Source organism: Alosa pseudoharengus, unplaced genomic scaffold, assembly GCF_046254945.1.
Source record: "Alosa pseudoharengus isolate Yale_2024_CS ecotype anadromous, Long Island Sound unplaced genomic scaffold, YU_APseudo_1.1 YU_APseudo_1.1_scf_2, whole genome shotgun sequence".
Classification (NCBI taxonomy): domain Eukaryota; kingdom Metazoa; phylum Chordata; class Actinopteri; order Clupeiformes; family Clupeidae; genus Alosa; species Alosa pseudoharengus.
Genome location: NW_027468663.1, coordinates 34,332,785 through 34,356,677, shown reverse-complemented (window position 1 = coordinate 34,356,677; position 23,893 = coordinate 34,332,785). Strand labels below are relative to the sequence as shown.

The 23,893-nt window shown below is 43.3% G+C and overlaps 2 protein-coding genes across 3 annotated transcripts in view; one reads left to right on the top strand and one right to left on the bottom strand.

Moving 5' to 3' along the window:
• Window positions 1-757: 757 nt before the first annotated feature.
• On the top strand, window positions 758-5,254 carry ppa2 (inorganic pyrophosphatase 2). Of its 2 annotated transcripts, XM_076294740.1 has the most exons (13): window positions 771-889; window positions 973-1,040; window positions 1,687-1,751; window positions 1,873-1,914; window positions 2,013-2,066; window positions 2,531-2,650; window positions 3,114-3,200; window positions 3,299-3,425; window positions 3,516-3,643; window positions 3,796-3,881; window positions 4,159-4,228; window positions 4,312-4,351; window positions 4,763-5,254. In XM_076294740.1, the coding sequence occupies exons 2-13, from the start codon at window positions 977-979 to the stop codon at window positions 4,783-4,785; spliced, it is 906 nt and encodes a 301-aa protein (XP_076150855.1). In that variant the 5' UTR covers window positions 771-889; window positions 973-976; the 3' UTR covers window positions 4,786-5,254. The 2 variants fall into 2 exon arrangements, with proteins under 2 accessions (XP_076150854.1, XP_076150855.1); XM_076294739.1 differs by having other exon boundaries at window positions 758-1,040.
• A 72-nt stretch (window positions 5,255-5,326) lies between these two features.
• The window catches only part of tet2 (tet methylcytosine dioxygenase 2), a 32,749-nt gene continuing 14,182 nt past the window's right edge, over window positions 5,327-23,893 (bottom strand). Inside the window, exons 2-10 of the mRNA XM_076294738.1 lie at window positions 14,863-17,958; window positions 14,597-14,687; window positions 14,391-14,484; window positions 14,050-14,258; window positions 12,419-12,569; window positions 12,243-12,332; window positions 11,988-12,125; window positions 11,088-11,445; window positions 5,327-9,712 (exon numbers count right to left, since the gene is read on the bottom strand). Coding sequence (XP_076150853.1) covers window positions 8,337-9,712; window positions 11,088-11,445; window positions 11,988-12,125; window positions 12,243-12,332; window positions 12,419-12,569; window positions 14,050-14,258; window positions 14,391-14,484; window positions 14,597-14,687; window positions 14,863-17,914 — 5,559 coding nt within the window. The 5' untranslated portion in view covers window positions 17,915-17,958 and the 3' untranslated portion in view covers window positions 5,327-8,336. The remainder of the gene's footprint in view (window positions 9,713-11,087; window positions 11,446-11,987; window positions 12,126-12,242; window positions 12,333-12,418; window positions 12,570-14,049; window positions 14,259-14,390; window positions 14,485-14,596; window positions 14,688-14,862; window positions 17,959-23,893) is intronic.

Genomic DNA, 23,893 nt, shown 5'->3' with positions numbered 1-23,893 from the left:
AATACATACACAAAGGAAGGCCTACGATGCAGATAGGCCATTACTATAGTGACCATTGTGAATACAATCTGAGGCAGCACGATGCCATGCTGGTGCTCTCAAGGGGTGCTGAAACTGAGCTACTTTAGTAGGCCTACAGTTTGGGACACTACCTTACCAAAAAAATGCTGAAGAGTAAAGTACCTCTTCCAGCATGCACGCATATGCGCATGCACACACACACACACACAGAGAGAGAGAGAGAGAGAGAGAGAGACACACACACACACACCTAACCTGAGTTACATAATGACATTGGGTTTAGTGTACTTTGGTAACACTAAAACATACAGATAGGCTAGTGTTTACTAAAGCCAGCACATGATGTCAGGAAAACAAACACTGGCAGTTGTGTCACTATTTTTGGCTGTTTCAACCACAAGTGTGCTGCACTCCTTTTTCAAAAGGCCCTCTCAGTTTAAAAAGCACTCTGAAAATTAACTTGGGCGACTGTAGGAATTAAATGGACCTGTTATTTAGGCTATGTTATGGAATTGGCAATCCTTGCGCAACGTCTAGTGTCAAGATTTTTTATCACGATTGTCACATTTTTATAGTGACTGATTGGTATAGGCTACTGAGTTAAGAAACATATTTCTGGAGTAGAATTTATGTTGCACAACATTTCGCGCTTCGTGTTTGTTGACGGATGTCAGCCATTTTCTGTTGGCAAAGGTCGCTGTCTTCCATGTTCCTCTACTGGAAACATGTTCCACAGTGTAAAGATAGGTGGCAGTGCGAGCTTAAGGAAGCGATTGGGAAGTACCATGTGGAGGAAACTGTAACACGAAAGCAGGAACTGAGTGGACATATAAAGGCTTGAATTATGCTTTTGTTACTACGCTCTTCGGTGAGGTATTCAGTTGCCGTTTTTAACGCACAGACCATTTGTAAAAACGAAGTTATTTCACGAATTATCTCCCCCTCTCTCAGAAAAATGACGCATTATCAGACGGAAGAGAGAGGACGGCCAAACTCGACAGACTACAGGATTTATTTTAGTAAGTCGAATAGCCTAATGTAGAGAAATGCACTTCATTCATTGCTCCACTTGCAGAGGCATGCCTCGCTTACAAAATGCATCCCACAAGGAATGGCATCTTTGGACGGAATAGCAGCTCTTGAAATGGTCACATCCACGTCGCCAAGAAAACTACCTAACGACCTGACTACTATCAACCGTTACACAATAGTGGCGCACAATTGTCTATAGATTTCCAGTTATTTACATAAGGGTACATATTGGACTTTTATTTCATAAAGAGTAGGCTAGCTGTCTGCGTGAGTAAAGTAGGCTAATATCTGTTGAGATGCTACAATCAATGACCTATAGGGGTAGGTTAATTTGTAGCCAAGGTGAAACATGTTACCACGAGGAATGCAACTTTGTGTCATTTTTCTGTTTGGAATGTAGGCCTATAAACCCAATTTATAATACAGATTTAACATCTTAAATTTGAAGGGCCGTTCAGCAGACATCTTACAATAGCGTGTAGCCTAGGCTAAATTTCAAAGTCTTGCTTAAGGGGTATTTGATCAATCATTGGGTCAAAAAGGAAATGAATCAGACACAAAACCAAGAAACCGTAATATCACTGACACTGCATGCAGGACATTGTTCTTGATGCTTCTCCTTTCCCTTTCCAGAAACCTCAGATGGGAAGTACATCTCACCTTTCCATGACATTCCACTTTATGTAACAGATGAACAGGTTTGTCCTTAGTCCATAATTGAGTGAAGTTGTAGGCTTACATAAATATACATATAAAAAACACGTTGTGGAGTTGAATCGTTTTTCTTTTTGTTAAGCTTAAGCCTTTGTCTCACTACAGGAAAATGAGATACCATCAAAGAAGTTAAAGACTGATGATCAGGTACCGCCCAATTACTTATGATAAAAGTCATGAATAGCATATGTTGGAGAAATTGTCCAAAGTCAAGACATTAAAAATTCTAATCTTATATTAAACAGCTCCTGTTTAACATGGTTGTGGAAGTGCCTCGTTGGTCAAATGCAAAAATGGAGGTAATCTGCAATATGTACAAAACCCAGTGATGTATTTTCATTATATGAAAGTGTGAAGTACCGTTTGTGGACAATTGTACTTGATTTTGGTGCATCGATGCAAATGTCAACCCCATAAGTTATGTGTCTGTGCCCCCTAACCCCCCACCCCCGCCAGAAGCATTCTTAGACATTCTCTGGTCATTTCTGTTGTTCTTACACCAACACTTAAGAAAGAGAGACAAACACTTTCTTAGACCTTTTTCTGTCAAAGAGAAGGGATACCGTTCACTCAGATCGTTCAAATTACAATGAGTAATCTCTTAAGAATCAACATTGTCTATAAATGATTTCCCCAAACTATACCATTTTAATGTCACTTTCATATGATTTGGGGATCGACGAATAAAGAAATATTGATAGTTATGTTATGATTTGAAAAAGGAGCAAAAAGAATAGCTTTGTTCCTTTGATTTGTTTATCAGATTGCAACAAAGGAAGATTTAAACCCAATTAAACAAGACGTGAAAAAGGGTAAGCTAAGATACGTGGCCAATGTGTTTCCCCACCGAGGTTACATCTGGAATTATGGAGCTCTCCCTCAGGTGAGATTACTCTCGAGCATCAGAACAGGGTTGGTACATTTTTACCTAACTCTGGCTTTGGCCCCTGTTTATTAGTACCAAAGGTGGCTGAATGGTGTCTGCCCTTGCATTATTTACAGTTATTTTTTACAAGGTGCCTGTAGAGTCATTTGCCCCGGTCCATCTGGCTGGCAATATTGGCTTTTAATACTTTCAGAGAAATTAAAGGCTGAGCTGAGGCTCTACATGCCCTCGGGTTCACTTATAAAAAACGGGCTGCTTGCACTTGGCCCTTTGCCTTTAAAATAGACATGCATCAAGGGCCCCTCTTTCCACTCCATGCCACATCCACTTGCACTTTACATTTTAGCTGTTCCTCATTCCTTAACTGCAGCTAATGTGTTTCAGTTGTTTGAATGCACTTTTCTTTTTACACACCTATTTACTCTTTCCTTTTTGTGTGTGTGTGTTGTCTTTGAGTCAGACATGGGAGGACCCCAATCACACAGACAAAGACACAAAATGTGGTGGAGATAACGATCCAATAGATGTGTGTGACATTGGCTCCAAGGTGAGTGTTCAACATCCTTCAGTGTACCGGAATTGTTTGTGTATGTAGCACAAGTCTTTTCCCTTATGTGTGTGCACTCATTCAACTGTGTCCTACAGGTGTGTTCTCGTGGGGAGGTGATCCAGGTAAAGGTGTTGGGAGTTCTTGCCATGATTGATGAGGGAGAGACTGATTGGAAAATCATTGCCATTAATGCAGAGGATCCAGATGCCCCAGAGTTGAACAGTGGGTTTGAGTAAGACATCACTGTAATTATGGTGAAGCCTTTTCGATGTTGAGTAGTTATAGCAATGTTACTTTTTTCAATGTGGGAAGGCATTTCAGATGTTCGTAAGAAAAAGCCAGGTCATCTGGAAGCCACGGTTGACTGGTTTAAGAAATACAAAGTGCCAGATGGAAAGCCGGAGAATAAGTTTGCATTCAACGGACAGTTCAAGGACAAGGTAAGGGGGTTATTGTGCATGCTCAGCTCACTCAGTTTCATTCTGAGAAATCCTGAAGATTCTCTTGGTGTGTGCTCTATCATCCCATTATTTTGAGGCTCTCCTGAGTATGAGAACCTAAAAGAGCGTTTGTTGTCCTTTGTCATTTCCAGGACTTTGCCGTGCAGGTCATAAGGTCCACCCATGACCACTGGAGGGCCCTAGTGCAGAAGCAGGCTGAAGCTGGAGAGATAAACTGGTGAGAACTGGTGTGACATGTCATATTGTTGAAGCACTTTCACACCATCATTTAGTATTCCTTATTGAAGCGGTCAGCCCTTTCATCTGGCATAATGTTGCAGGTGTTTCTTCAAGCATTGTACTTAACTGTGAGTTTGTTAAACATTGGTAATTAAGCATATTGAGTAATATAATACCAGAATCAGTAATTGGTTGGAATAAAATAACAATTAGTGATTATACTGTATATCTGGTGTCACAAAGTTTTAATGTGATGGATCCGTGTCTCAAAACAGCCTGAATGCCTCAGTCTGTGACAGTGCTTTCAAATGCAGCCAGGAGGAAGCCAGTGCCATTGTCCAGTCGGTGAGAGAAGTACACACCTACACCAATTCAGACTGGACGTTTAGGCACAGGAAATTATGTTTATTCTCTCCTGTCTTCCACAGGCTCCATCATGTGGAGAGGCCTTATCAGTGTCTGCAGAAGGTATGTGGAGATGTGCTACTTACCTATGATGCAATGTTCATGTAGTGTTAGTTAAATTGTTTAAGACATAGGGATATGTATTTAAGCATGTGAACACATTAACATGTTGGACAGAAAATGGCATTTATGCGATAAGACATTTTCTTTCAGGGAGTGAGACCTTTTGTTTTTGACAACTTCTTAAAATATGGAACTACAGCCTTATCTTCAAGTACTCCCATATTTTTTCCAATATTTTCTAAAAGTACACCCTTAGTGAATGTCATATTTTAGTTAAAAAATGTGTATGCAAATATAATGTTGTGCTGATACTGGAACTGGCAAGTGTAGTATTATTTGTGTACAGTAGTATTTATGAGTGGTCCCCAGTAGAATGGACACGTTAATTACATTAACTTATTTCTTTTGTAGTGGATAAGTGGCACTTTCTCTGAAATGGCCTCTGATCAGAAGACGCAATTGGGAGAAACCTGCGCAGAAGCACTTACTGAGAAGGCCGTCTAACACAACAAGGTTTAAATTGAAGTACTGTATGACTATATAGTGTCCACTCACTGCACAGCTTTATTTGTATGCATGCATGCATACAATTTTGTTTTATATTGTTTTAAGTTGATTTTTAAATTTTTGAAGTCTGTAATCGCAGGCCTTGGATATTTCTGACAAAATCTGATCTTTTTTATATTTTCAAATTCAGGAAAAGAGTGGTCTTAGTATCAAGGTATGGAAATGTTTTTGTTAGTGAGTTTCATGAAGATTTGAATGAAAGCTGCCAAGCAGTTTTCAATGTGCCAAGATGATCGCTCCATATTAGTTTGATTCATTCATGCATTTTGTTAATTTGGTGACAAAAACCCAATGGGTGAGTTTCGTTATTGACTAATAAATAAACCGTGCAATACATGTCATTTTTGTGATGCAATTAGTAAATATGCATTTACTCAACAGCAAAAAATAAGCAGCACAGGTTTGAAATGCTTTAAATAAATATAAATTTTATTAAAAACACCCACATCTCAGCAATATCAGGAATGATATAATAAACAGCTTTCAAATAAACTGCATTCAGTACTTCAGTACATTACAATACTTACAGTATTTATACCCATCCACATTCCATTTTAAGCATACCAAACTTCGGGGGGAACAAGGGAAGCAGTTTTATTCAAAAAACAAAAAAAGGACCGAGGCAGAATATATCTTTAACCTTTAGTGTCTAACTGCAAAATACCAACATGTGTACATGAACTGCTAGCTTAATTTTGGAGCTGTGCACTCTTGTGCATTAGTCAAACTCATAAAGTCATTCAAGTAATGTTGACACCACTCAGAAAAACTCATAAGCTTTTTCAAGTATGGCTATGCTTGTCACCCGCTATATCCTAATCACTTTTCCCCTCTCCTCCACAATTTGCTACTGAAGCTGGGTCCTGTACACTGAAATTTAACATCAAATTTTCACTTTACAAAAAAAAATGGAATTTCTCATCACTATTCATTCTGTCTAGTTGACTTATAGCTAACAGGGCTCTACTGTGGGAACTGTTAAGGTAGTTGCTATTTGACAGTTTGCTGCGGCTTTTACATCAGCCACCGTGGTCTACTGATCAGGGTCTGTGTAAAATACCAAATCTATCCATAGATAGAGATGAATCAATGATTGTTTATGAAACATGGGCCGTAGGTACATCTGGTAAACTACAGATTCTACACATTTTTATGTGATGACAGGGATTTAAAATGACAAAGATAGAAACCTCTGTGATACAAACACATGGTATGTACAACACATTTACAATCTACCTTTTAAATAAATGTTTGTAATCTTTAATTTTATCAATTTTCTGAAAAAAAAAAGAATTGAAGTGCTTCCAGAAAATGTTTATACATGTTAGAATGGGGAAAATGTTTCACACATAACTGTTACCCCACAAAATATCACATTGAATTGAATGGAAGAGAGGGAGAAAAAGTATTATATAAATGTTTAGTGGTCATAAATAAATTTTACTTTAGCTATACACAAGCACGCAAATGTGCATCTATGGTCATAACTGCCCTGGCTTTACTCTTCTTTTTTTTAGTAGAAAGCGAGTGCTTCACTTATTTAGTCAATGCCATACTTTCCCTTTAATCAACTCAGTGCATATGATCATACCATCAAATTCATTGTTTTAAAGTTATCTGACAATCTACTAAAACATAAGTACAAAATGCAGGTAATTTCAATGTTTCTTACAAAGTTACTTTTGTGTGTTTTGTAGTATGTACAAATAAATTCATAGGGATTCATGATGCAAAGGCCAATCCCTGAAGGAGAGGAGACAACATAAAGGACACAAGCAATGTTTATGTTGTGATGCACAGAAATAAGCTGAAGTATCCCTGATTTTGCTATTAGATCAAAGCCTGAAGTTCAAGTAATACTTTCTAATAGATCAAGTGTGAAGAAAGTAGGTAATGAACTTAACATTGCCTTGGCCTAAAAGTTTTGTGAGACTGTGGTAACTGTAACTGTTAAAATGTGAAGTGCTATGAAGCAGTAAGAAAAAAGACTGAGAGAGAAATAATAAAAAGCCTTTGTATCATAATCCTATTGCCAAACTAGTTCTGAGGTATATGACAAGTAGGTACTGTACATCATTCATAAGCCTTCTCACTGCCCCAATAAAGATTCTCACATTATATGTTTGTAGCAGGTCGAGTAGCACCATTTGAAACAAAACTCGCTGAAACCCAAACAAGAAAATTACGTTTTTACAGTACTAAAATCTAAAGCCTAAATTCCAGAAAAAAAGAATTAATTTACTGTACAAATATCAACTTTTTAATTATACAGCTAGATTACAATTATTATTTGAGGACCCCACAGCAAGCCAGCTGCCTTAAAAACCATGATGCTAACATAGACCTAACCCTGTTCCTTGAGCTTCACCTGCATGCTGTGAGGAACGTGATCATCAACACAACAGTCACATGACTAAAATTAACATGAATGAGCACCAACTCCAGATTTGTTCTGTGGGCCAATGGCCTAGAACTATAATTTCTGACAAAAAGGTTACCCTCAAGGAAAACATACAAACCTCCTGGCAGATTTATTCTGACTCCTAAAAATATTACTGTTGTAAAAAAATGCACCTTTTGAATGGCTCAAAACACAGTAAATAGAAAGTACATGTAAAGGATTTGTGAAACCTCTGAAAGCACCAGACAAATGTCCTTTTGCATGATGATTCTATCGAGTATTGCAGGCCAATTCCAACCATGTTATTTATTTATTCAAGAAATAAAATGAGCCTTTTTTTAGTTAGAGGCCAAATTTGACCCTCATACCTTCAATATCAAAAACACTGTAAAACATTTGTTTAAGTTTTTGAGGATATTCTGGCATTACCCACCAACGAATCATAAAATAACTGTTTAGTAGCCTTTGAATGACAGTGTGTATGCACCAATTTGACTTTTAACATAAGACACTCTTTACCTGTAGCACCGAGAATGTGATCAGTGTTTTCTGTGAAAATCATCTCTATTTTGAGATATTCCTTTAGATAAAAAAAAATGTAAAGCCACCAAAATGAAACTTTTTGAAACATTGTTTCCAGTAATATTTGTCCTGATGTATTGGACTTAGAGAAGCACCAGAGAAGTAGAACAGTGTGAATCCTGTAAAAAGTAACCAAATATTAAATAAATACCTCCTTAGGGTTAGTCAGTAAAGCTTGATCTCTGGAGGGGTGACATGATCTGATCTGTCATCAGTGGATCTCTGAAGTTTGCTCCAACTGTTCTGGTGATGTGGTGTTTTGCTCTTGGGTGACAAGTCACTCACATATCCCAGAGAGAGAGAGAAAACTATCGAAAGCTCATAGGCAGCGACACCAAGGTCATTTTCTCATTGCATTTTAGCACCATTTCCAGCACCAATGATGAGTGTATGTTTCTGCATGTGGAGACTTCACACTGTAAGGAGCCCACATGCCTACATGAAGCAGTTGTACGGCCCTGTGACCTTGGTAAAGGCGTAAGGTGCCGTGCCTACGTATGTGTTGGTGGTGGAGGACATGGACCTCTCGGTCAGGGTCTGGATGAAGCGCTTGTAGGGGGGCTCCACCAGCTCAGAGTACTCTGGAGGCTCACGCTTCACCTTTTTGTTGCTCTTGCTCGGTGTGCTCTCAATACCGCGCTCTGCATCCTCCTCCTTCTCCCGTGCCTTCTCTGCCAACTTGGCTTCCCAGAGAGCCAGTCCGTGTTTGGCCTCATTCATGTTCTTGTGCTGGTAGAACACCAGTGAGATGCGGGTGGGATGGGTACGGTTGGGCTGTTTCAGAGGTGTAGTTGCGTGCAGCTCCCTCTTGGCGCACTCAATTAGGATAGAGCCGTGGCTGGGTGCCACTGCAACCCCACCAATGTCAGGGTCCAAAAAGTTGTGTTCATTGTCTGACCACACATCCTCCTTCCCCTTTGGTGTGGTGGGAATCGGGGCACCAGGCTCCTGTTTGACCATTGCGCTGTGCATGCTGCCGTTAGGCAGCCCAAATGGAGGTTGGGCACCAGGCGTCAGGCATTCACTTCTAAGCGGTGGAAGCCCCTGAGGCATACCGTTGGCTCCATGCAAGCTCATGTCAGGCTTAGCTTGCATACGCAAGGGGTCCAGGCCTGGAGCAAACATCTGAGGATTCTGTGACAGGTATGTGTTGGGGTACCTACTGAACTGATTGCCTTTGCTCACAGATGCATAGTCCAAACTGGGATGGGATGAAGGAGGCCGGGAGATGGCCTCCAAATACTGGGCTTCAGGTCCCCCACTAGGAGGGTAAGGAGGGTATGGCCCTACTGGGTGAACCCCAGGCCTCACAGCGCAGTTGCCAAAGCCATTGACTTGCAGGCCTGGCTCACTGTAGCGTGGGGGATAGTTAACCCCGTAACGCTGATGGCCCCCGTACTGCTGTTCAGGGTACATGGGTGGTCTCTGCTGCCTGTACATCTCCAGGTGCTTTGGACTACCGGGGTAGTAGGGATGATAGTTCTCCATCGCCATTCCCCCATTGCACTGATATCCTGGGTAGAGGTTATTGGGTGTAAGAGCGTTGGGATAGGGGCTGGCTGGATTTCCTCCATTCATGTAAGAATTTGGTACATGTAGAGGTGAGGGGTAGGGACTCGCTGAGATGGGTGACTGCGGGTACAAGCTGCCCGGCTTTGGAGTGCTGGGAAAAGGACTGGGAGAGCTGGGAAACCGGGGGTATCCTGCGGGATGAGGAGAGCCGGGTGCGGGTGCGAAAGGGTGCGAGGCGGCCTGCTGGTGCTGAAGAGGGTGTGGCTGCTGCCCATGCTGAAGGGAAGCGCCAAGGACACCTGTGTGGGAGGAGAGGAACACAGAACAGAGTCTCATGTTAACATGTGTTGTAGACAGTGCAACATTATTATTAATCAGCACATCTACAACCCCAAAACAGAAAAAGTAGGGACGTTGTGTAAAATGCAAATAAAAACAGAATGTGATAATATACAAGTCTTGTAAACCCATATTTAGCAGCAAAAAGGACATAGACAACATATCAGATGTTGAAAATGAAAATATTTGGACTATTTCATGGAAAATGTATGTTAATTTTGAATTTGATGGTAGCAACATGTTTCAAAAAAAGTTGGGAAGGGAGCATGTTTACCACTGTGCTGCTTCACCTCTTCATTCCATCCTCAGTTCATTTTTAGGAACTGAGGAGACCATTTGTTAGAGTTTTAGAGTTTTGAGAATGATAGGTTGTCCCATTACTCCCCGATATAGGATTTCACTTGCTCAACAGTATGGGGTATTCTTAGTCATGTTTTTCATTCATTGACAAATCTGGAATGCAGACAGGCCATTTTAGCACCTGGATTCTTCCTCTATGGAGAAATACTATTTAAATATTTGCAGAATTCATTTTGGCATTGTTTTCCTGAAATGTTCAAGGTCTTCTCTGGAAAAGACATTGCCTGGATGGCAGTATATGTTGCTCAAAACCTGTATACATAATTCAGAATTGATTGTGCTTTGTCAGATGTGCAAGATGCCCATGCTGTAGGCACTAATGCTCTTCCACACCGTCATAGATGTTCGAACTGAGCACTAAAACAAGTTGGATAGGTTGGATACTTATAGGCCCTCTCCTCTTTAGCCCAGATGAGTACATGATTTCCAAAAAGAACATTTTGATTGGTCTAACCACAGGACCTTTACAAATACAATTTCATGTTAAGAAGCATTAAAATTACATTGTTCCATCATTTGTGCACACATGTTTACACAGAGTGATGAATACCCTTACATCTTTACTTCTAAGAGACCCTGCCTCTCTAGGATGCTCTTTTTCATACCCAATCGTGTTGGCAGTAACCCTAATTAGTTGTGAAAAATTCCTCCTTTTGTTTTCTTTATCATTACACAACTTTTCCAGCATTTTGTTACCACCGTCCCAACTTTTTTTGAAACATGTTGTGGTATCAAATTCAAAATAAACATATATTTTGAAATAGTCATTTTCATTTTCAACATTTGATATGTTGCCTGTGTCGTTTTTGCAACTACATATGAGTTTAAGAGATTTGCAGATTATTACATTCTGTTTTTATTCACATTTTACACAACGTCCCAACTTTTTCTGTTTTGGGGTTGTACAATAATTTGGCAATTTAAACTCTGATGTGTTACTTTGAACACTGAACCCTACCCTATCCCTGCACATACCTGATATAAGTGTGTTCTGGCCTGCAGGATTCTCATAAGTGCTCTGTTTCTTTGCTTGAGCGGTTTTGTCTCCCTTAGAGTTAGGTGTGTCAGGGAGGCCAGCCAGTTTGTTAGCTGAAGCTCTCTTGGCGTCCAGTTTTTTCTGCCGGCAGGACTTGGCAGGCTCAGCAAGCATGCGCACTTGCCGGCGAAAGTTGCTGAGCACCTGGATGGCGCCGGTGCGGGTCTTCTCCCGCTGGGCCTCTTCACTGCCAAACTCATCAGTGTTGGAGGCTTTGTACAGCGGCAGCACATGCAACTGTTCGTCCTCAGGGATCTTTGAAATCTCACGATTGTCCTCCCTCGTCAGTGTACAAACCTGGGGAAGAGGAGCAAGTTAGTTCAGCCATATGCTGCTTTAAAATATGTCTTGCAAATGGGGATACTATTAGCTAGAGGTAAATCGATGAATCGGTTGGGCGATTAATCAGGCCGATTTTTGGCCTTTTTTCAGCCGATAACCGAGTATATTAAGCCGATTAACAGGCAGGTGCATCTGCAGGCTGCCCAGTATTTTTGCTGTGGAACACCTGTGACACACACTGCCCCTTGTGTCAATTAAATTACCAGCAGACATTTGGAAGAGTACAACAACATTGTTCCTGGGGGAAAACTGAGGGTCTTAAATTCTTATCTTATCATTATTTATCATACAAATAGAGGGACAAAAACAGCCAAATATCAAAATATCGGAACGATTTATCGGCCATCGGCTGACCCTGATCTCTAAAGATTGGTATCGTCCATAGAAAATCCCATCTCGGTCGACCTCTGCAATCAGTTCTTTTCAGTCAGATTCTAAGTTATGGATGTATGGACCTGAACAGATCAGTGTTGCTGGCCATCTCTAGCAGAGCTTACCACAGTGCTGCCTCCCTGCATGTTGTGTAGATCTCTGTGGGCATGAGCACAGAAGTCCAGGCAGGCAGTGACCCCAGAGAACGGTCGCCCCTCCTTTACCCCGAGTCGACAGTCAGGAGCCCGGTGCTCATGCTCCACCTGATGAAAAGCACACAGGTCAACTAAACCAGCCTCGACTGGCATGTGCAGAGCTGTTGCAACCTATCAGTACCCTGAAAACCTTTTGATGTATATTAATATTATGTGCCACCTCACCTGGTTGCCATAAGCATCTGGTGCCATCTTCTTATACATCGGGGCCATTATCGTTGCCAGATTCTGGAGGTTGTACTCCAACCTTTCTTCCTGTGAAATAAAATAAAAAACTTTAGACACAAATCCAGGAGGAAAGCTTCGGGCTTGGTAGTGACAAAGATGTAGATACAATATACCTCTTTGGGATCATCCCCAAGAAGCTTGAATTTGCGAGGTATTTTACTCCGGGCAAATTTACAACCATTGTAGTACATGCTCCAGGAACAGCCGAAAGAGAAGGAGGCTCCACAGGCATCAGGGTCAAGCCCTTGACAAGCACATGTTCTCCTGGAAAGAGCACAGAGGTCACATCAGATGATCACATTAGTTTAATGTCCACTCCAAGTCAGCTACAGTGAGAGTCCTCCCCACCTTTCATAATACACATGTAAACCTGCTTTTTGATTTGTAGAGCTTTTTATTTACTAGAGCTTTTTTAGTGAAGGCTGTTTTAGCATTGTAACATTTTTTCGAAAGGTTATAAACATTGTAAGTGAAATGTTATTTTATGATGGGTGTGTTTTTAGACTACCTTAGCTGTCTTCCTGTCCCGGCCACCTTGAAGGAAAGGCTTAACAAGTCGATTAACAAATGCAATGCAAATAGCGCAAAGCACAGTCAATGAACATGAGAGTAGACGACTCGCCTCTAACAATGAACGCGAAAGGAGAGTAGCCGACTGTCCTCTTACGTTCATTGACTGTGGTTTGCGCTGCATTCGTTATTTGACTTGTTAAGCCTTCCTTCAAAGTGCCTGTGACAGGAAGTCAGCTAAGGTAGCCTAAAAACACACCCTTCGTAAAAAAACATTCTTTATAACCTTTCGAAACACTTACAACGTTTACAATACTTCGATTTGTCTGTAGACACCCTCACCACACTACCACAGAAGTTGGGGCAGCCGTGGCCTACTGGTTAGCGCTTCAGACTTGTAACCGGAGGGTTGCCGTTCGAACCCCGACCAGTAGGAATGGCTGAAGTGCCCTTGAGCAAGGCACCTTACCCCTCACTGCTCCCCGAGTGCTGCTGTAGCAGGCAGCTCACTGCGTCAGGATTAGTGTGTGCTTCACCTCACTGTGTTCACTGTGTGCTGTGTGTGTTTCACTAATTCACAGATTGGGGATAAATGCAGAGACCAAATTTCCCTGACAGGATCAATATACTTATACTTATACTTAAGTGTCATTCTATTTTGAACATTGTCAGTGGTGTAAAATAGTTTGTTTTTGATGTGAGTGTATGCCCGGTTCGCTTTCACGCTAAGACAATTTGGTGTTAATGCAAAAGACAGTCTTGCTCAAAACTCCTTTCTCATGTTTGTTTTAGACAATATATGACTGCCAAATGCTTCCCTGGTCTGCCACTTTAGGTAGCTTGATCATGCTGCGTTGTGGTAAATGATACAGAGCTAAGACACATTAGAGCAGGTTAGATTGTAAGGTTATAGCAATACCCTGACATATCATCTCCCACCAGTGCCTTTGTGGTGAATTATTCATGTAAAGTCGATTCTGACTGGCATAAAAAGAAGCCTTAGGTTCTTTAGTTATGGTATTACCCGCTGTGGACCATTTAACACCAAACTGTTGTTATGCAACCTTTTTGGCCCATTTTATGTAAGCTTTTTGTTCTGGTTTGAATAGCACTCCAGCAGAGTTTTCTTCTGTACTTGAATGAAACTGGTTATGCTTCTTGTGTTCTTGTCTGGAACTGACACCCTGTAGATGATAATTGGATCTAAATATATGGATTATGGTTGGTCTCTTACTCCTCGTTGAGGGCACATCTGCGGTTGGTAAGGGCACCATGCTTTGTCAGTGTGCTGCTCAGCTCCGAATACAAGCGGTCGGCCAGGCTGATCGAGATACCCTCCCAGATCAGTATCACTATGACGAGGCAGGATGTCTCACACTTGTGACTTGGACGTTCGCGCACCAGCACTAAGAGTTTCTCATCCACGCTGGCTCTCCTAATAACCTACATACACAGAAACACACCCTTTATGCATGTTTATGCTTTTTGTTAGCTGTTGAATCAGGTTACATTTCCTATAGTTTTATAGGTGATATTAACAATGAACACATTATTCATAAAGTTAATTCGACCTACCCATTTGGCAATAGGGCACCCTTGTGTACTCTTGCCTTCCTTGCCTGTATACACAACCTTTTCAATCCTTATGGCGCTGCCAGTAAAACCAGATCTGTGGACAGTAAGTAGAACAAGTAAGTACAGATTCGACTGTAGAGACTAGAGACTGAAAGAAACGGTGAGAATTATGGTTTTGAGCAGTTCAAGCTAAATGAAAGGCGTACCTCTTTTCCATCATTTCACGGATGCCAGCGATATTGGGAGCTGCCCCAAGATGAGTATAATATGGGCCTTCATCCTTCTCACTGATTTGCTCTGGAGAGATTTGGCAATAATAACAATGTAATTGCCAAGATGATATCATAAAACAATCTATTTTTATCAACAAGTGAGTTCAAACTAGACTGATGGGTTTAGATGACTAGACTGCTAGTTTGGTATGTGACTGCAGTGACTGTGTGATTGAATAGAACAGTGGTAATGGTCTCACCAAGGCAGTGGCAGGGTGGAATCTCATACTGTGTCTTCACAGGAGTGTCCAGGAGGTTCTTTATGGGTGTATCCAACAGCTTCATGGGTGACTCCAAAAAGCTTTGTAGCCCAGGCTCTCTTTTCACTTCAGGTGGCTTCCTGTCCTCACCACCGCATGTGCCAACATTTGTTGAGAGCACAGTCACCCCGCCTGACATCTCTACCTTTACTTTATTTGGCGATTTGACCACTAGTGACTTCTTTTCAAACACGGGCGAGAGCTGGTACTGACGGAGCTGCTGCTCCATGGTGGCCAGGATGCTCCGCTGCTGCTGGCTCTGCTCACAGGTGGAGGATGGCCGCTCCTGCTTCACCATCACTGGCCCTCCACCGTTTGGTAGCAGCTCCCTGCCCTGCTGAGGCGGCATGTGAGGGGCCTCAAATCTCAGGCCATTCTCCTGCTTGATGGCTGGCAGGCCATGGCGGAGGTCATTAGGACACTGTGGGACAGCATGCCTCTCCTGCTTCTGAAGAAGGTGCATCCGCAGAGCAGCATGCCTCTGAAAATCCCCTTGTGGCCCAGGGCTGGGCAGGGCGTCACGCTGATACTGGGCACAGGCCTCTGGGTGTTCCAGTTTGGGGTACATTTGGCCAGGCGCCTGTTGTGGTGAAGGTGGCGGCATCCGAGTTGAGGGGAAGTCCATGTGGTTTGGCATCCTGTTGTGACTGTGAGTTTGCTGCTGAGGATATTGCTTCTGAGCACTGGGACCTGGGCTATACTGCTGCTGTAGCTGCTGCTGCTTTTGCATCTCCGTTGCTTTGTTGAATTTGAAGTTATCCTTCATACCAGGCCCCTCTGCACTGCCAAACCCAAACATGGCCTGGTCGTTTTGTGAAGGCTGAGATTTGGGTCTGTGAGATGGGCTGGACATGGGTTGCGGAGATGGCCCTGGTTGAGCCCTGTATGTTGGAGACATCAGTTGCTGTTGTTGCTTCTCTGACCTCATGTAGCTTTCCATCTTGAGGCGGTTTAAGAGCTCGGGGTCCATGGGGCCCTGTGATGGGTCTGATGGCTGGGATGTAATGTTCGAGGTGCTATCCTGAGAGCACTGGCGCTGAAGTGCGTTAGTCACCTGGTGACCCTCATGCTGAGAGTGGGGAGGGAGCAATGGTTGCTGGTGAGAGGGCATGAAATTGGGTGACAGTATCTGCTCAAGGTCTTGGTCTTTGCATAAGTGCTCTTGCTGAGCGCAAAACTGGTTGTCTGCCTGCTGTGGTGGTACACTACACTGCTGGGGCATGTGCTGAAGTTTGGGTGGCCCTGGCAGAGGCCCAGTGGGTGAGGGTTTAGAGCCCCTTTGCTGCCAGTCATGTGTTTGACAGTCCTGTTGCTGCTTCTGGTAGCCAGGCTGATTAAAGCCCTGTGGTAGGAAGCCCTGTGTGGAGCTGGGGTCATGTGATTGCCCCTGGGTCTGCTGAGCAGGTGGTGGCTGCTGGTCCACTGGGGATTGAGGGGGGAAGCCACCCCACATGGATGGCATGCTAGGGGACTGTGTAGTGGCTTGGGAGTTTAAGTCAATCCATCCCATCTGGGAACAGGCCTCGGCTCTCTGTGACATTTCCTGTGTGTGGGTCAGTGACCGCTCACTTTCAAGTGTGCCACATTGACCCTGCATTGGTGTCGAACCAGCCTGAGACTCTGGCTCCCTGTCTGCACTCGTCCGTAGGGAGGGGATTGTTGGATGGGACTGGCCAGGAGCGCCCTGCAGGGTGGAATGCTCAGCTAGGCCAGGGAGGCCAGGCTGCTGCTGCTGCTTCTGCTGCTGCTGGGCACCATACTGCATGTGCAGCTGGCCTTCAGGAGTGCTTGGGGGCCTCGCTGAGCTACTAAAGGGCCCAAATCCACTGCCCTTGTTTGTGTGAAGAGGAGTACTTGAGTCTAACGAGGGGAGGTAGGGGCCCTGGTTGAACTCTGCATTTGGTTTTGAGAAAATGCTGGGGCCCTCTGGGTTACTGTGGAAGCACTCAGAGCCATTTTGGGCCTGAGAGCCAGGGCTGACCCGTTGTGGTGGAACCATTCCAGGTGCCTGGTCCAGACTGTGAGGTTGTTCTAGGTCAGGGATCTCTGGTAGAGGGTGTTGCTGCTGCTGCTGCTGCTTCTGAGGATGCTGGTGGTGCTCCCCTCTAAAGTTGCTGGAGAATCCGTTCATGAACTGGGTGTTAAAGCCACCATTGCCCAGCTCTGGGGAGATCCTAGCCTGCTGTTCAGAGGCAGGCATCTGGGATGAAATGGGGTAACCTGAGGTGAGAGAAGGTGCCTGTGTGTTCTGTTCAGGCCTCTCACTAATGACAGCAGAGCAGACTTCTCTGTCTGCCTGTGACTGGCCAGTCTGCGGGGCAATAGACACCTGCTGAGGGTAATACTGAGAGAGAGTTTTTTCTAAGAGGTCACCGGGTGAGCCCACCATGGAGGGTTGGGTCTCTGTAGCACCATTAGAAATAGACACCGATTTACTCCTTGAAAGTGAGAAAATGTCCCCGTTGGTGAGGTTAAAATTTCTTTTGCTGTCCAGTTTACCATCCTGCACAGCATTGTCACACTCGTAGTCACCTGACTGCGGTGGTGGCAGCTTGGTCAGCTCTGGAAATCCATCCAGCCTGTCCTCGGCTCCACCAGACTCTGTCCTCTCCCATGCTGTCAGCTCCTTGTTGCCGTTCACTCGTGGCCTCTTGGGCTGCTGGGGCCCAAGCTGCGCTTGCTCGCTCAGACTGTGCTTCATCTCTCCATTCACGCCGTACACTCCCGCCTGGTCAAATAGGCCCTGCATGCTTGCAGGGCTGGAACAGTTCTCCCGATGTCTCTTCATTGGGTTGGCTCCCAGGCTGCTGCCGTTGCTGGGCTTGAAATGGCCCCAGGCGTCCCCATTGAGTTGGTGTGGGGAGCCAGCTTCAGGCGAGGGGCTACCATTCTGCAGCTGGCTGATCAGTTTTTCTGTCTGTGGGTGTGTAACGCCAAATGGTGCTCTACTTAGACTTTCTTCCGTCGCATGACTGGCCTTTTCTGTTTCCATCTGGTCTGCTCTGAGTCCATCCACGAGGCTGCCCTCTCTGCGTCCTGAGAAAAGGGAACACAAAATATAAATATATTGATTATTTGTGAACTGAATATGGTATAGTAGACAGGTATGTTACATATGTATGTGCATAGATTTGAAATATTAATTTTGCAGTAATTCACAAGGTCATGATATGAAAATATCATGGGAGAACAATGATTAGGCTTTTTTGTAAATCACACAGAATAGCACCAGCATTCACACAGAAGCCTTGCCCTGCCCATCTTGGACATTTCTGATGTGGGGGTATTATGTCAAATTTGCAGCCAACATTTGCTATAGACTTAATTTAACATACTGTAACATGTAACTGTGTTGCAGTACATAAAAGTATTGTTTTTTAGGGGGCGCTGTGGCGCAAGTGGCTGCAGCATCCATACCACATTTAGGTCCAAATGCCCATGGGGACTCATGATTCAAATGGTTCAAATCCGATTCTAGATCCCACCCCATGTCTCTCCTACTCACTTCCCTAACACTCTTCCTTATCCTATCTGAATAAAAAAAAATGAAGCCTAAAAAATGTCCTTGTAAAAATTTTGTATTTGCAAATCTAGCATTTATCTTATTAAAAAACAATAACAAATGTTTCACTTTTGAATAGGATAAATGGATCTTCTATACTATATTGTTGTACAGTATGGCTACATAGATTGTACAGTATGGCTAATTGAAACATCAACATTTTCCAGATTGTTATCTTCCAGTATCTTCTTATAGAAGACACATAGGATCATTAGCAATGATGGACTTGATTAAGAAAAAAAAGTAAGGAAAAATGGCCTGGCAGCATTCTTGGAATGCTCAACATTTCCAGCAGCACACGGGTGAACCTGAGCAGCTGTCGGTGTGTGCCACAGCTCACGGGCAACGTGGTGTTTACAGAGGGAGGGCCAGCCCTTTGTTCGCCAGCATACCAGCGGGCCCTGAGCTCCTTTTGAGGCAGATGCTCAAAACAAAGGCCCATGTCTGGATCTGGCTAGACACTGACCTCATTCCCGTTAACCGGCAAGTCTCCAGGGGGCCAAGAGTTTAAATTGAAGGAGTTACAAAGCAGCGGATAAAGCTTGGGTTTCAACTCGCTTTTGTCTGAGGCAGTTTTCCTTTCTCTGAATTTTCACTACTTTCGAATAATCTGACAGGGAGACATTCTAGACTCAAGACTTTCCTGCACCTCTAAGAATAATGGACAGAAACGAATACTGCATGCATCTGAGGTCTTACCTTCCATATATCAAATTCATTTCTGTCTGCAGCAGTGTTTACAGATGGTAGATATGGCGGTGGGACTCTGCAGCACATCAGCTGTTATGCTGTGATATTCCACACCTTCCACCCCCTATTGTAATCCCACCCCATGAATAATTCTGCTTGCTTGCATGGCAGGGGGTGGGGGAGGCTGAATCACTCATTAGTACAGGCAAGGCGCACTGTTATAGTTCCGTTATGGTTACGCTGCAGGGAAAACGATCTCTGACAACAATGCAAACCTCAGAAAGTTCAGAATTCTCAGGCCAAGTGGTTGATGCTGATATTGGTGTTACTGACCTAATAGTCTTTTGATCTGGACAAATGTGTGATGTTCATTATGACTTAGAGCTGAAAATGGCTTGCTCTACAAGTCTGTGCTGTCCAATAGGGCATAGTGATAATCAACTTAGACAGCAGACACAGGAGGTCTGTGTGAAACTGATGGCATTACCATTAAGCCTGTTAAAAAAGGCTTAAAAAGATGAGTGACGGTGGCATAGCCCTGTCAACAAAGTGTGTAAACTGGGAATTCTTAGTCACTTTCAATGGTAGAAAGGTTTTTATTGCCATGTTATAGCATATTGTGATTCGTTTGTGTGTGTACATTGCGATTTATTCTGTAATATTACTAGGACTGCACCAATCTACTACTCACCATCTGAATTTTAAAAACTTATAGCAGATTAAAATGCATGAGCTGCAGTTCAAGATAACTGACCATACAGATACGGATTGACATTTCAGTAGAAGCCCAAACAGTGTCTTTCCCCATCTTCATCTGTGCGTGCCTCTCTCTCTCTCTCTCTGCTCCCCTCCCCCATTGCCAGGAGCAGATATAGAATTCTGTGATGGCATTGATTTCTAACTGCCAGGCTGTGATTATTAATGTATGTCACATCCGCAGCATCTGTGAAACAATTACAGCGTGCAGACCCCAGACCCAGCCGCAGTCTAATCCATCATAATTATGCGATGTCTCTCTGCAGACGCAACAGGGCGGAGCCATGCCCAAGAAGAGGCAGATTCCTGTAAAATATCCCAGTGACTCACATAGCCTTCGGATGGACAGAGCCACTAATGTTTGCTGACAGCGCCATTAAGGTGGAGCAACACTGTCATCCCGTGGTTGGGATTTATGGGACTTGGGAACACAGCTTTCTGTGTGGTGCTCTCGTATGTGATGGCAGCCTCCACATAAAGGGGGATATGGGGAGACACTCTCCAGCCATAACCCAAGTAGCCTTATGACCGGCTTCCACACAGTCTACTGTCACTCATATTGAAAACTTTTTCCATTGTGCAACGGTCCATTTATTCCAAAATCCCAGGAATGCATTCCCAATGCTAACACACCTAGTTGGATGTCTTGCCTCATCATTAAAATAAATCGATCTAACAGGTTAAGAAATGTGCTAGTGTGTCGAAGTGCTAAGGTGGGCTCATCACAGTCCAACTAGATGCTTTGAGGGGATCACTCAGAAAACATAATTAAAGCACAAATACTCTTCTACTAGCAGATCCCATCCACCAGAATATATTTATGATCCTAAATCAGCCATGCACAAATCAGCACATACACCCCTTGAAATCTGTGCTCAGCACTATTTATTTGACTGGCACATATATCATGTCCTCTCCTGCACAGGGCCATAGAACACAACCACTGTGCAGCCATGGAGAGATAAGAAAAACATAGTCCCCAACCTTTGAAAGCATAATTGAAGCCAGATTTCAATTCCCACGAAAACCTCTGCAGCCCTCCCCCCCTCGCCTTGAACTAGCACTGAGCGATCTATAGGAGCTGTGGAGTGCAGTAAAAAGAAAAAGAAAAAAAGGTAATAAATGGACAGTATGGCTGGAAAGAGTTGAGGTAGCTGGGCTAGCATAGTATGTTTCATTTGGCAGCGTGATGCTCCGTCATTGGAGCTGATTATGACATCTGGAGTCGATTACATTTGCTCATGATCATAGGAGAGGAACTGTCACCTTCAAAACTGCAGCTGTTACATTGCACACGTCAGGTCTACATACGGGACACAAGAATCACTCAAAGAAAACAAAAAAGCCTGTAAGTGACCTTCAATTAAGGCCGTCTTATGTATAGGGCAAGGTACACAAGATGGAAAGGATTTAAAGATGAAGGATCAACTGTCAAAAGGAGTTGGAGTTTATGCAGAACCATATACCAAAGGAGTTTACTGAGTGCACAGGAAAGCTAATATAGAACAGATCTTCAGCAAATTTATTCCAGGTGTCTGATTGGAAGGGGAGCTTGAAGTAGCACCTGCTGATCTAACTTAAATGTGCTCTAAGCGATGTTGGGTAATGTCACTTCTGTTGATATTTAAACAAAACAGAGAGCTAGCTCGCTACTCCCTCCCCCTCCCTCCCGTGCAATTGAAACTCTCCTAAATGCGCAACTTGTCAGTTTGTTATGTTTTTATGGTCCAGGCTGGACCAAGTTTGTTTTGGAACCATGTTTTGGAGCCTGGGCTGTCCAAAGAGACTGCGTTGTATTACAGTGTATTCAGGGCACAGGCAGCTAGTGGATGGTGAGGTGATGTTTGCTGTATGGGACAAAAAAATGTTTAGCTTAGAAACCGAGTAACATCGCTTAGAGCACCTTTAATATGGACAAAACTCTGACTTCACTCACAGAAAGTGTCGTAACCATTCAACATGTCTTGTTATGACTTTCATAAAAAAGGGGAAACATTTCAAAGTAAAGAAATGAAGCCATTCTTGCTCTCACATCCCTAACCATTGCTGTTTTTTTTAGAATTGCCATTTTTGTTCAGACTGTAAAATGACATCTGAGAAACACAGTTAGCACTCAGGCATCAGGGCCCGTGGTGCAGGCAGGCAAGTTAACAATGTCCCCCCGCCTGTCATCCTGTGCAGGACTGCTGCCATACACCGCCCCTGGTGTTAAAGTGCTAAATCTTCCACTAACGAGCCAAGCCACCAGACTCTGTTTGGAAATGGGTTCCTCAGTGACAGCTCTTCCAGCCAAGCCTGAAATGGCCAGCTGGAATGTAACCTCGATCAAAACATAGCCATGGCAACAAGATGGCACAGCACTGTTTAAAAAATGCATCAACACATTTCCAACAAATCAGGTCTCTAGCTGTCTGTCCTGTGTCTGTCAGAGGTGACCAGTACTTTCATAAACTAATAAGGCTAAGTCTAAAATAATGGAAAACAGAATGGTTTATGTTTGTTTACATACACTGCCGTTCAAAAGTTTGGGGTCACTTAGAAATTTCCATTCATTATAGACAGAATATCAGCTGAGATCAGTTGCAATGTTTTTTTTTAATCAGGACAGCAGTTTTCAGATTACATTATGTGCTTACATAATTGCAAAAGGGTTCTCCAATGTTTTCTCAGTTAGCCTTTTAAAATGATATCAGATTAGTAAACAGAATGTGTCTTAACAATATAGAAGCTACAAAACTAAGAAGACATTTGTTTATACCTCTAATTCCTGCCAGGCTTATAATTGAGACTGAGCCTAGTGCCTTAGCCCTTAAAGGAGTACCGTCACACCAGTGTGACGGGAATGTTGAGAAATTAACGTTCTAAAGAATATCTGGGTTCATTGAATTCAACATAGAATTTTAGAACCTTCAATTGTTGCGGAACTTAGAATGTTCAAAAACCTACACCTTTAAGGGTTAGAATAGATACACAAGGGGTGCATGTGAGGGGTGCATGTGAGGGGTGCATGTGAGATTAATAAAGCAGAACCAACACATTGGTTCCACTCCAACTGTATTATCATGCGCTCTTGATGACGCCTCTCCACCAGGCCCAGCAGCACTGGGATCACCTCCTCTCGGCTGCTGCCAACCCTGGTGGTGGCGCAGGGTACAGTGGGTGTCCCCCGTCTTTCAGGCTCCGCTAATGAGAGGTGACATGGCCCCTTTGTTGGCTCTGGGGGGGGGAAACCATTTCATTTGACCTGAACCACCATGAGAAGAATGTCACAAGTCACATAGAATGAAAAAAAGTTGATTTCTCTGTGTGACTTCTATTTGAAACCAGTGTACTATTTCAATGTAAAATACTAAAACTACTTAAAATAACTCTTTTGGAAAAATGTCCAGATGTTGGAAACAGATGTACACCAGTAGACAGTTTTAACTGTAAATTGTGTCAGCTCTGAAGATTGGCTAAAACTCTTTGTGATGGGTTATTCCACTTGGCCCTGGAGCCAATCCACTCTGGAGCGACACTCCAGATTTTGCAGCCAGCCCGGGACAGCCAAGCAGCTTGTCACAGTTGGATACACCCACTCCGAAAACAAAAAAAAAAATCTCTGAGAGCTGAGGATAACAAAGCCAGAGATCCCAGCTGAGCTCTGAGCACTCACACACACACACACATACACACAGACTCACACACACTCGCACAAAACAAAAATACTCATGTTGACTACAACAACCCTGAAACAATAGGACTGCATCCTGTGTACAGTTAATTAAAAATAATTTTTTAAGCTCCAAGTTCCTTTGCTGTAGCTAAGGAACTGCACATTAACTAACTAAAAAACAGATATTTGTGTAGCATAGCATTGATTTATCTGCATGTTTTCTTTGATTTATTTTCCATCTGACTTGTATTGCCTTTTCACATTCTTTGTCATTTACATGTGGCGTGCAATGCCATGACTGTTTTGAG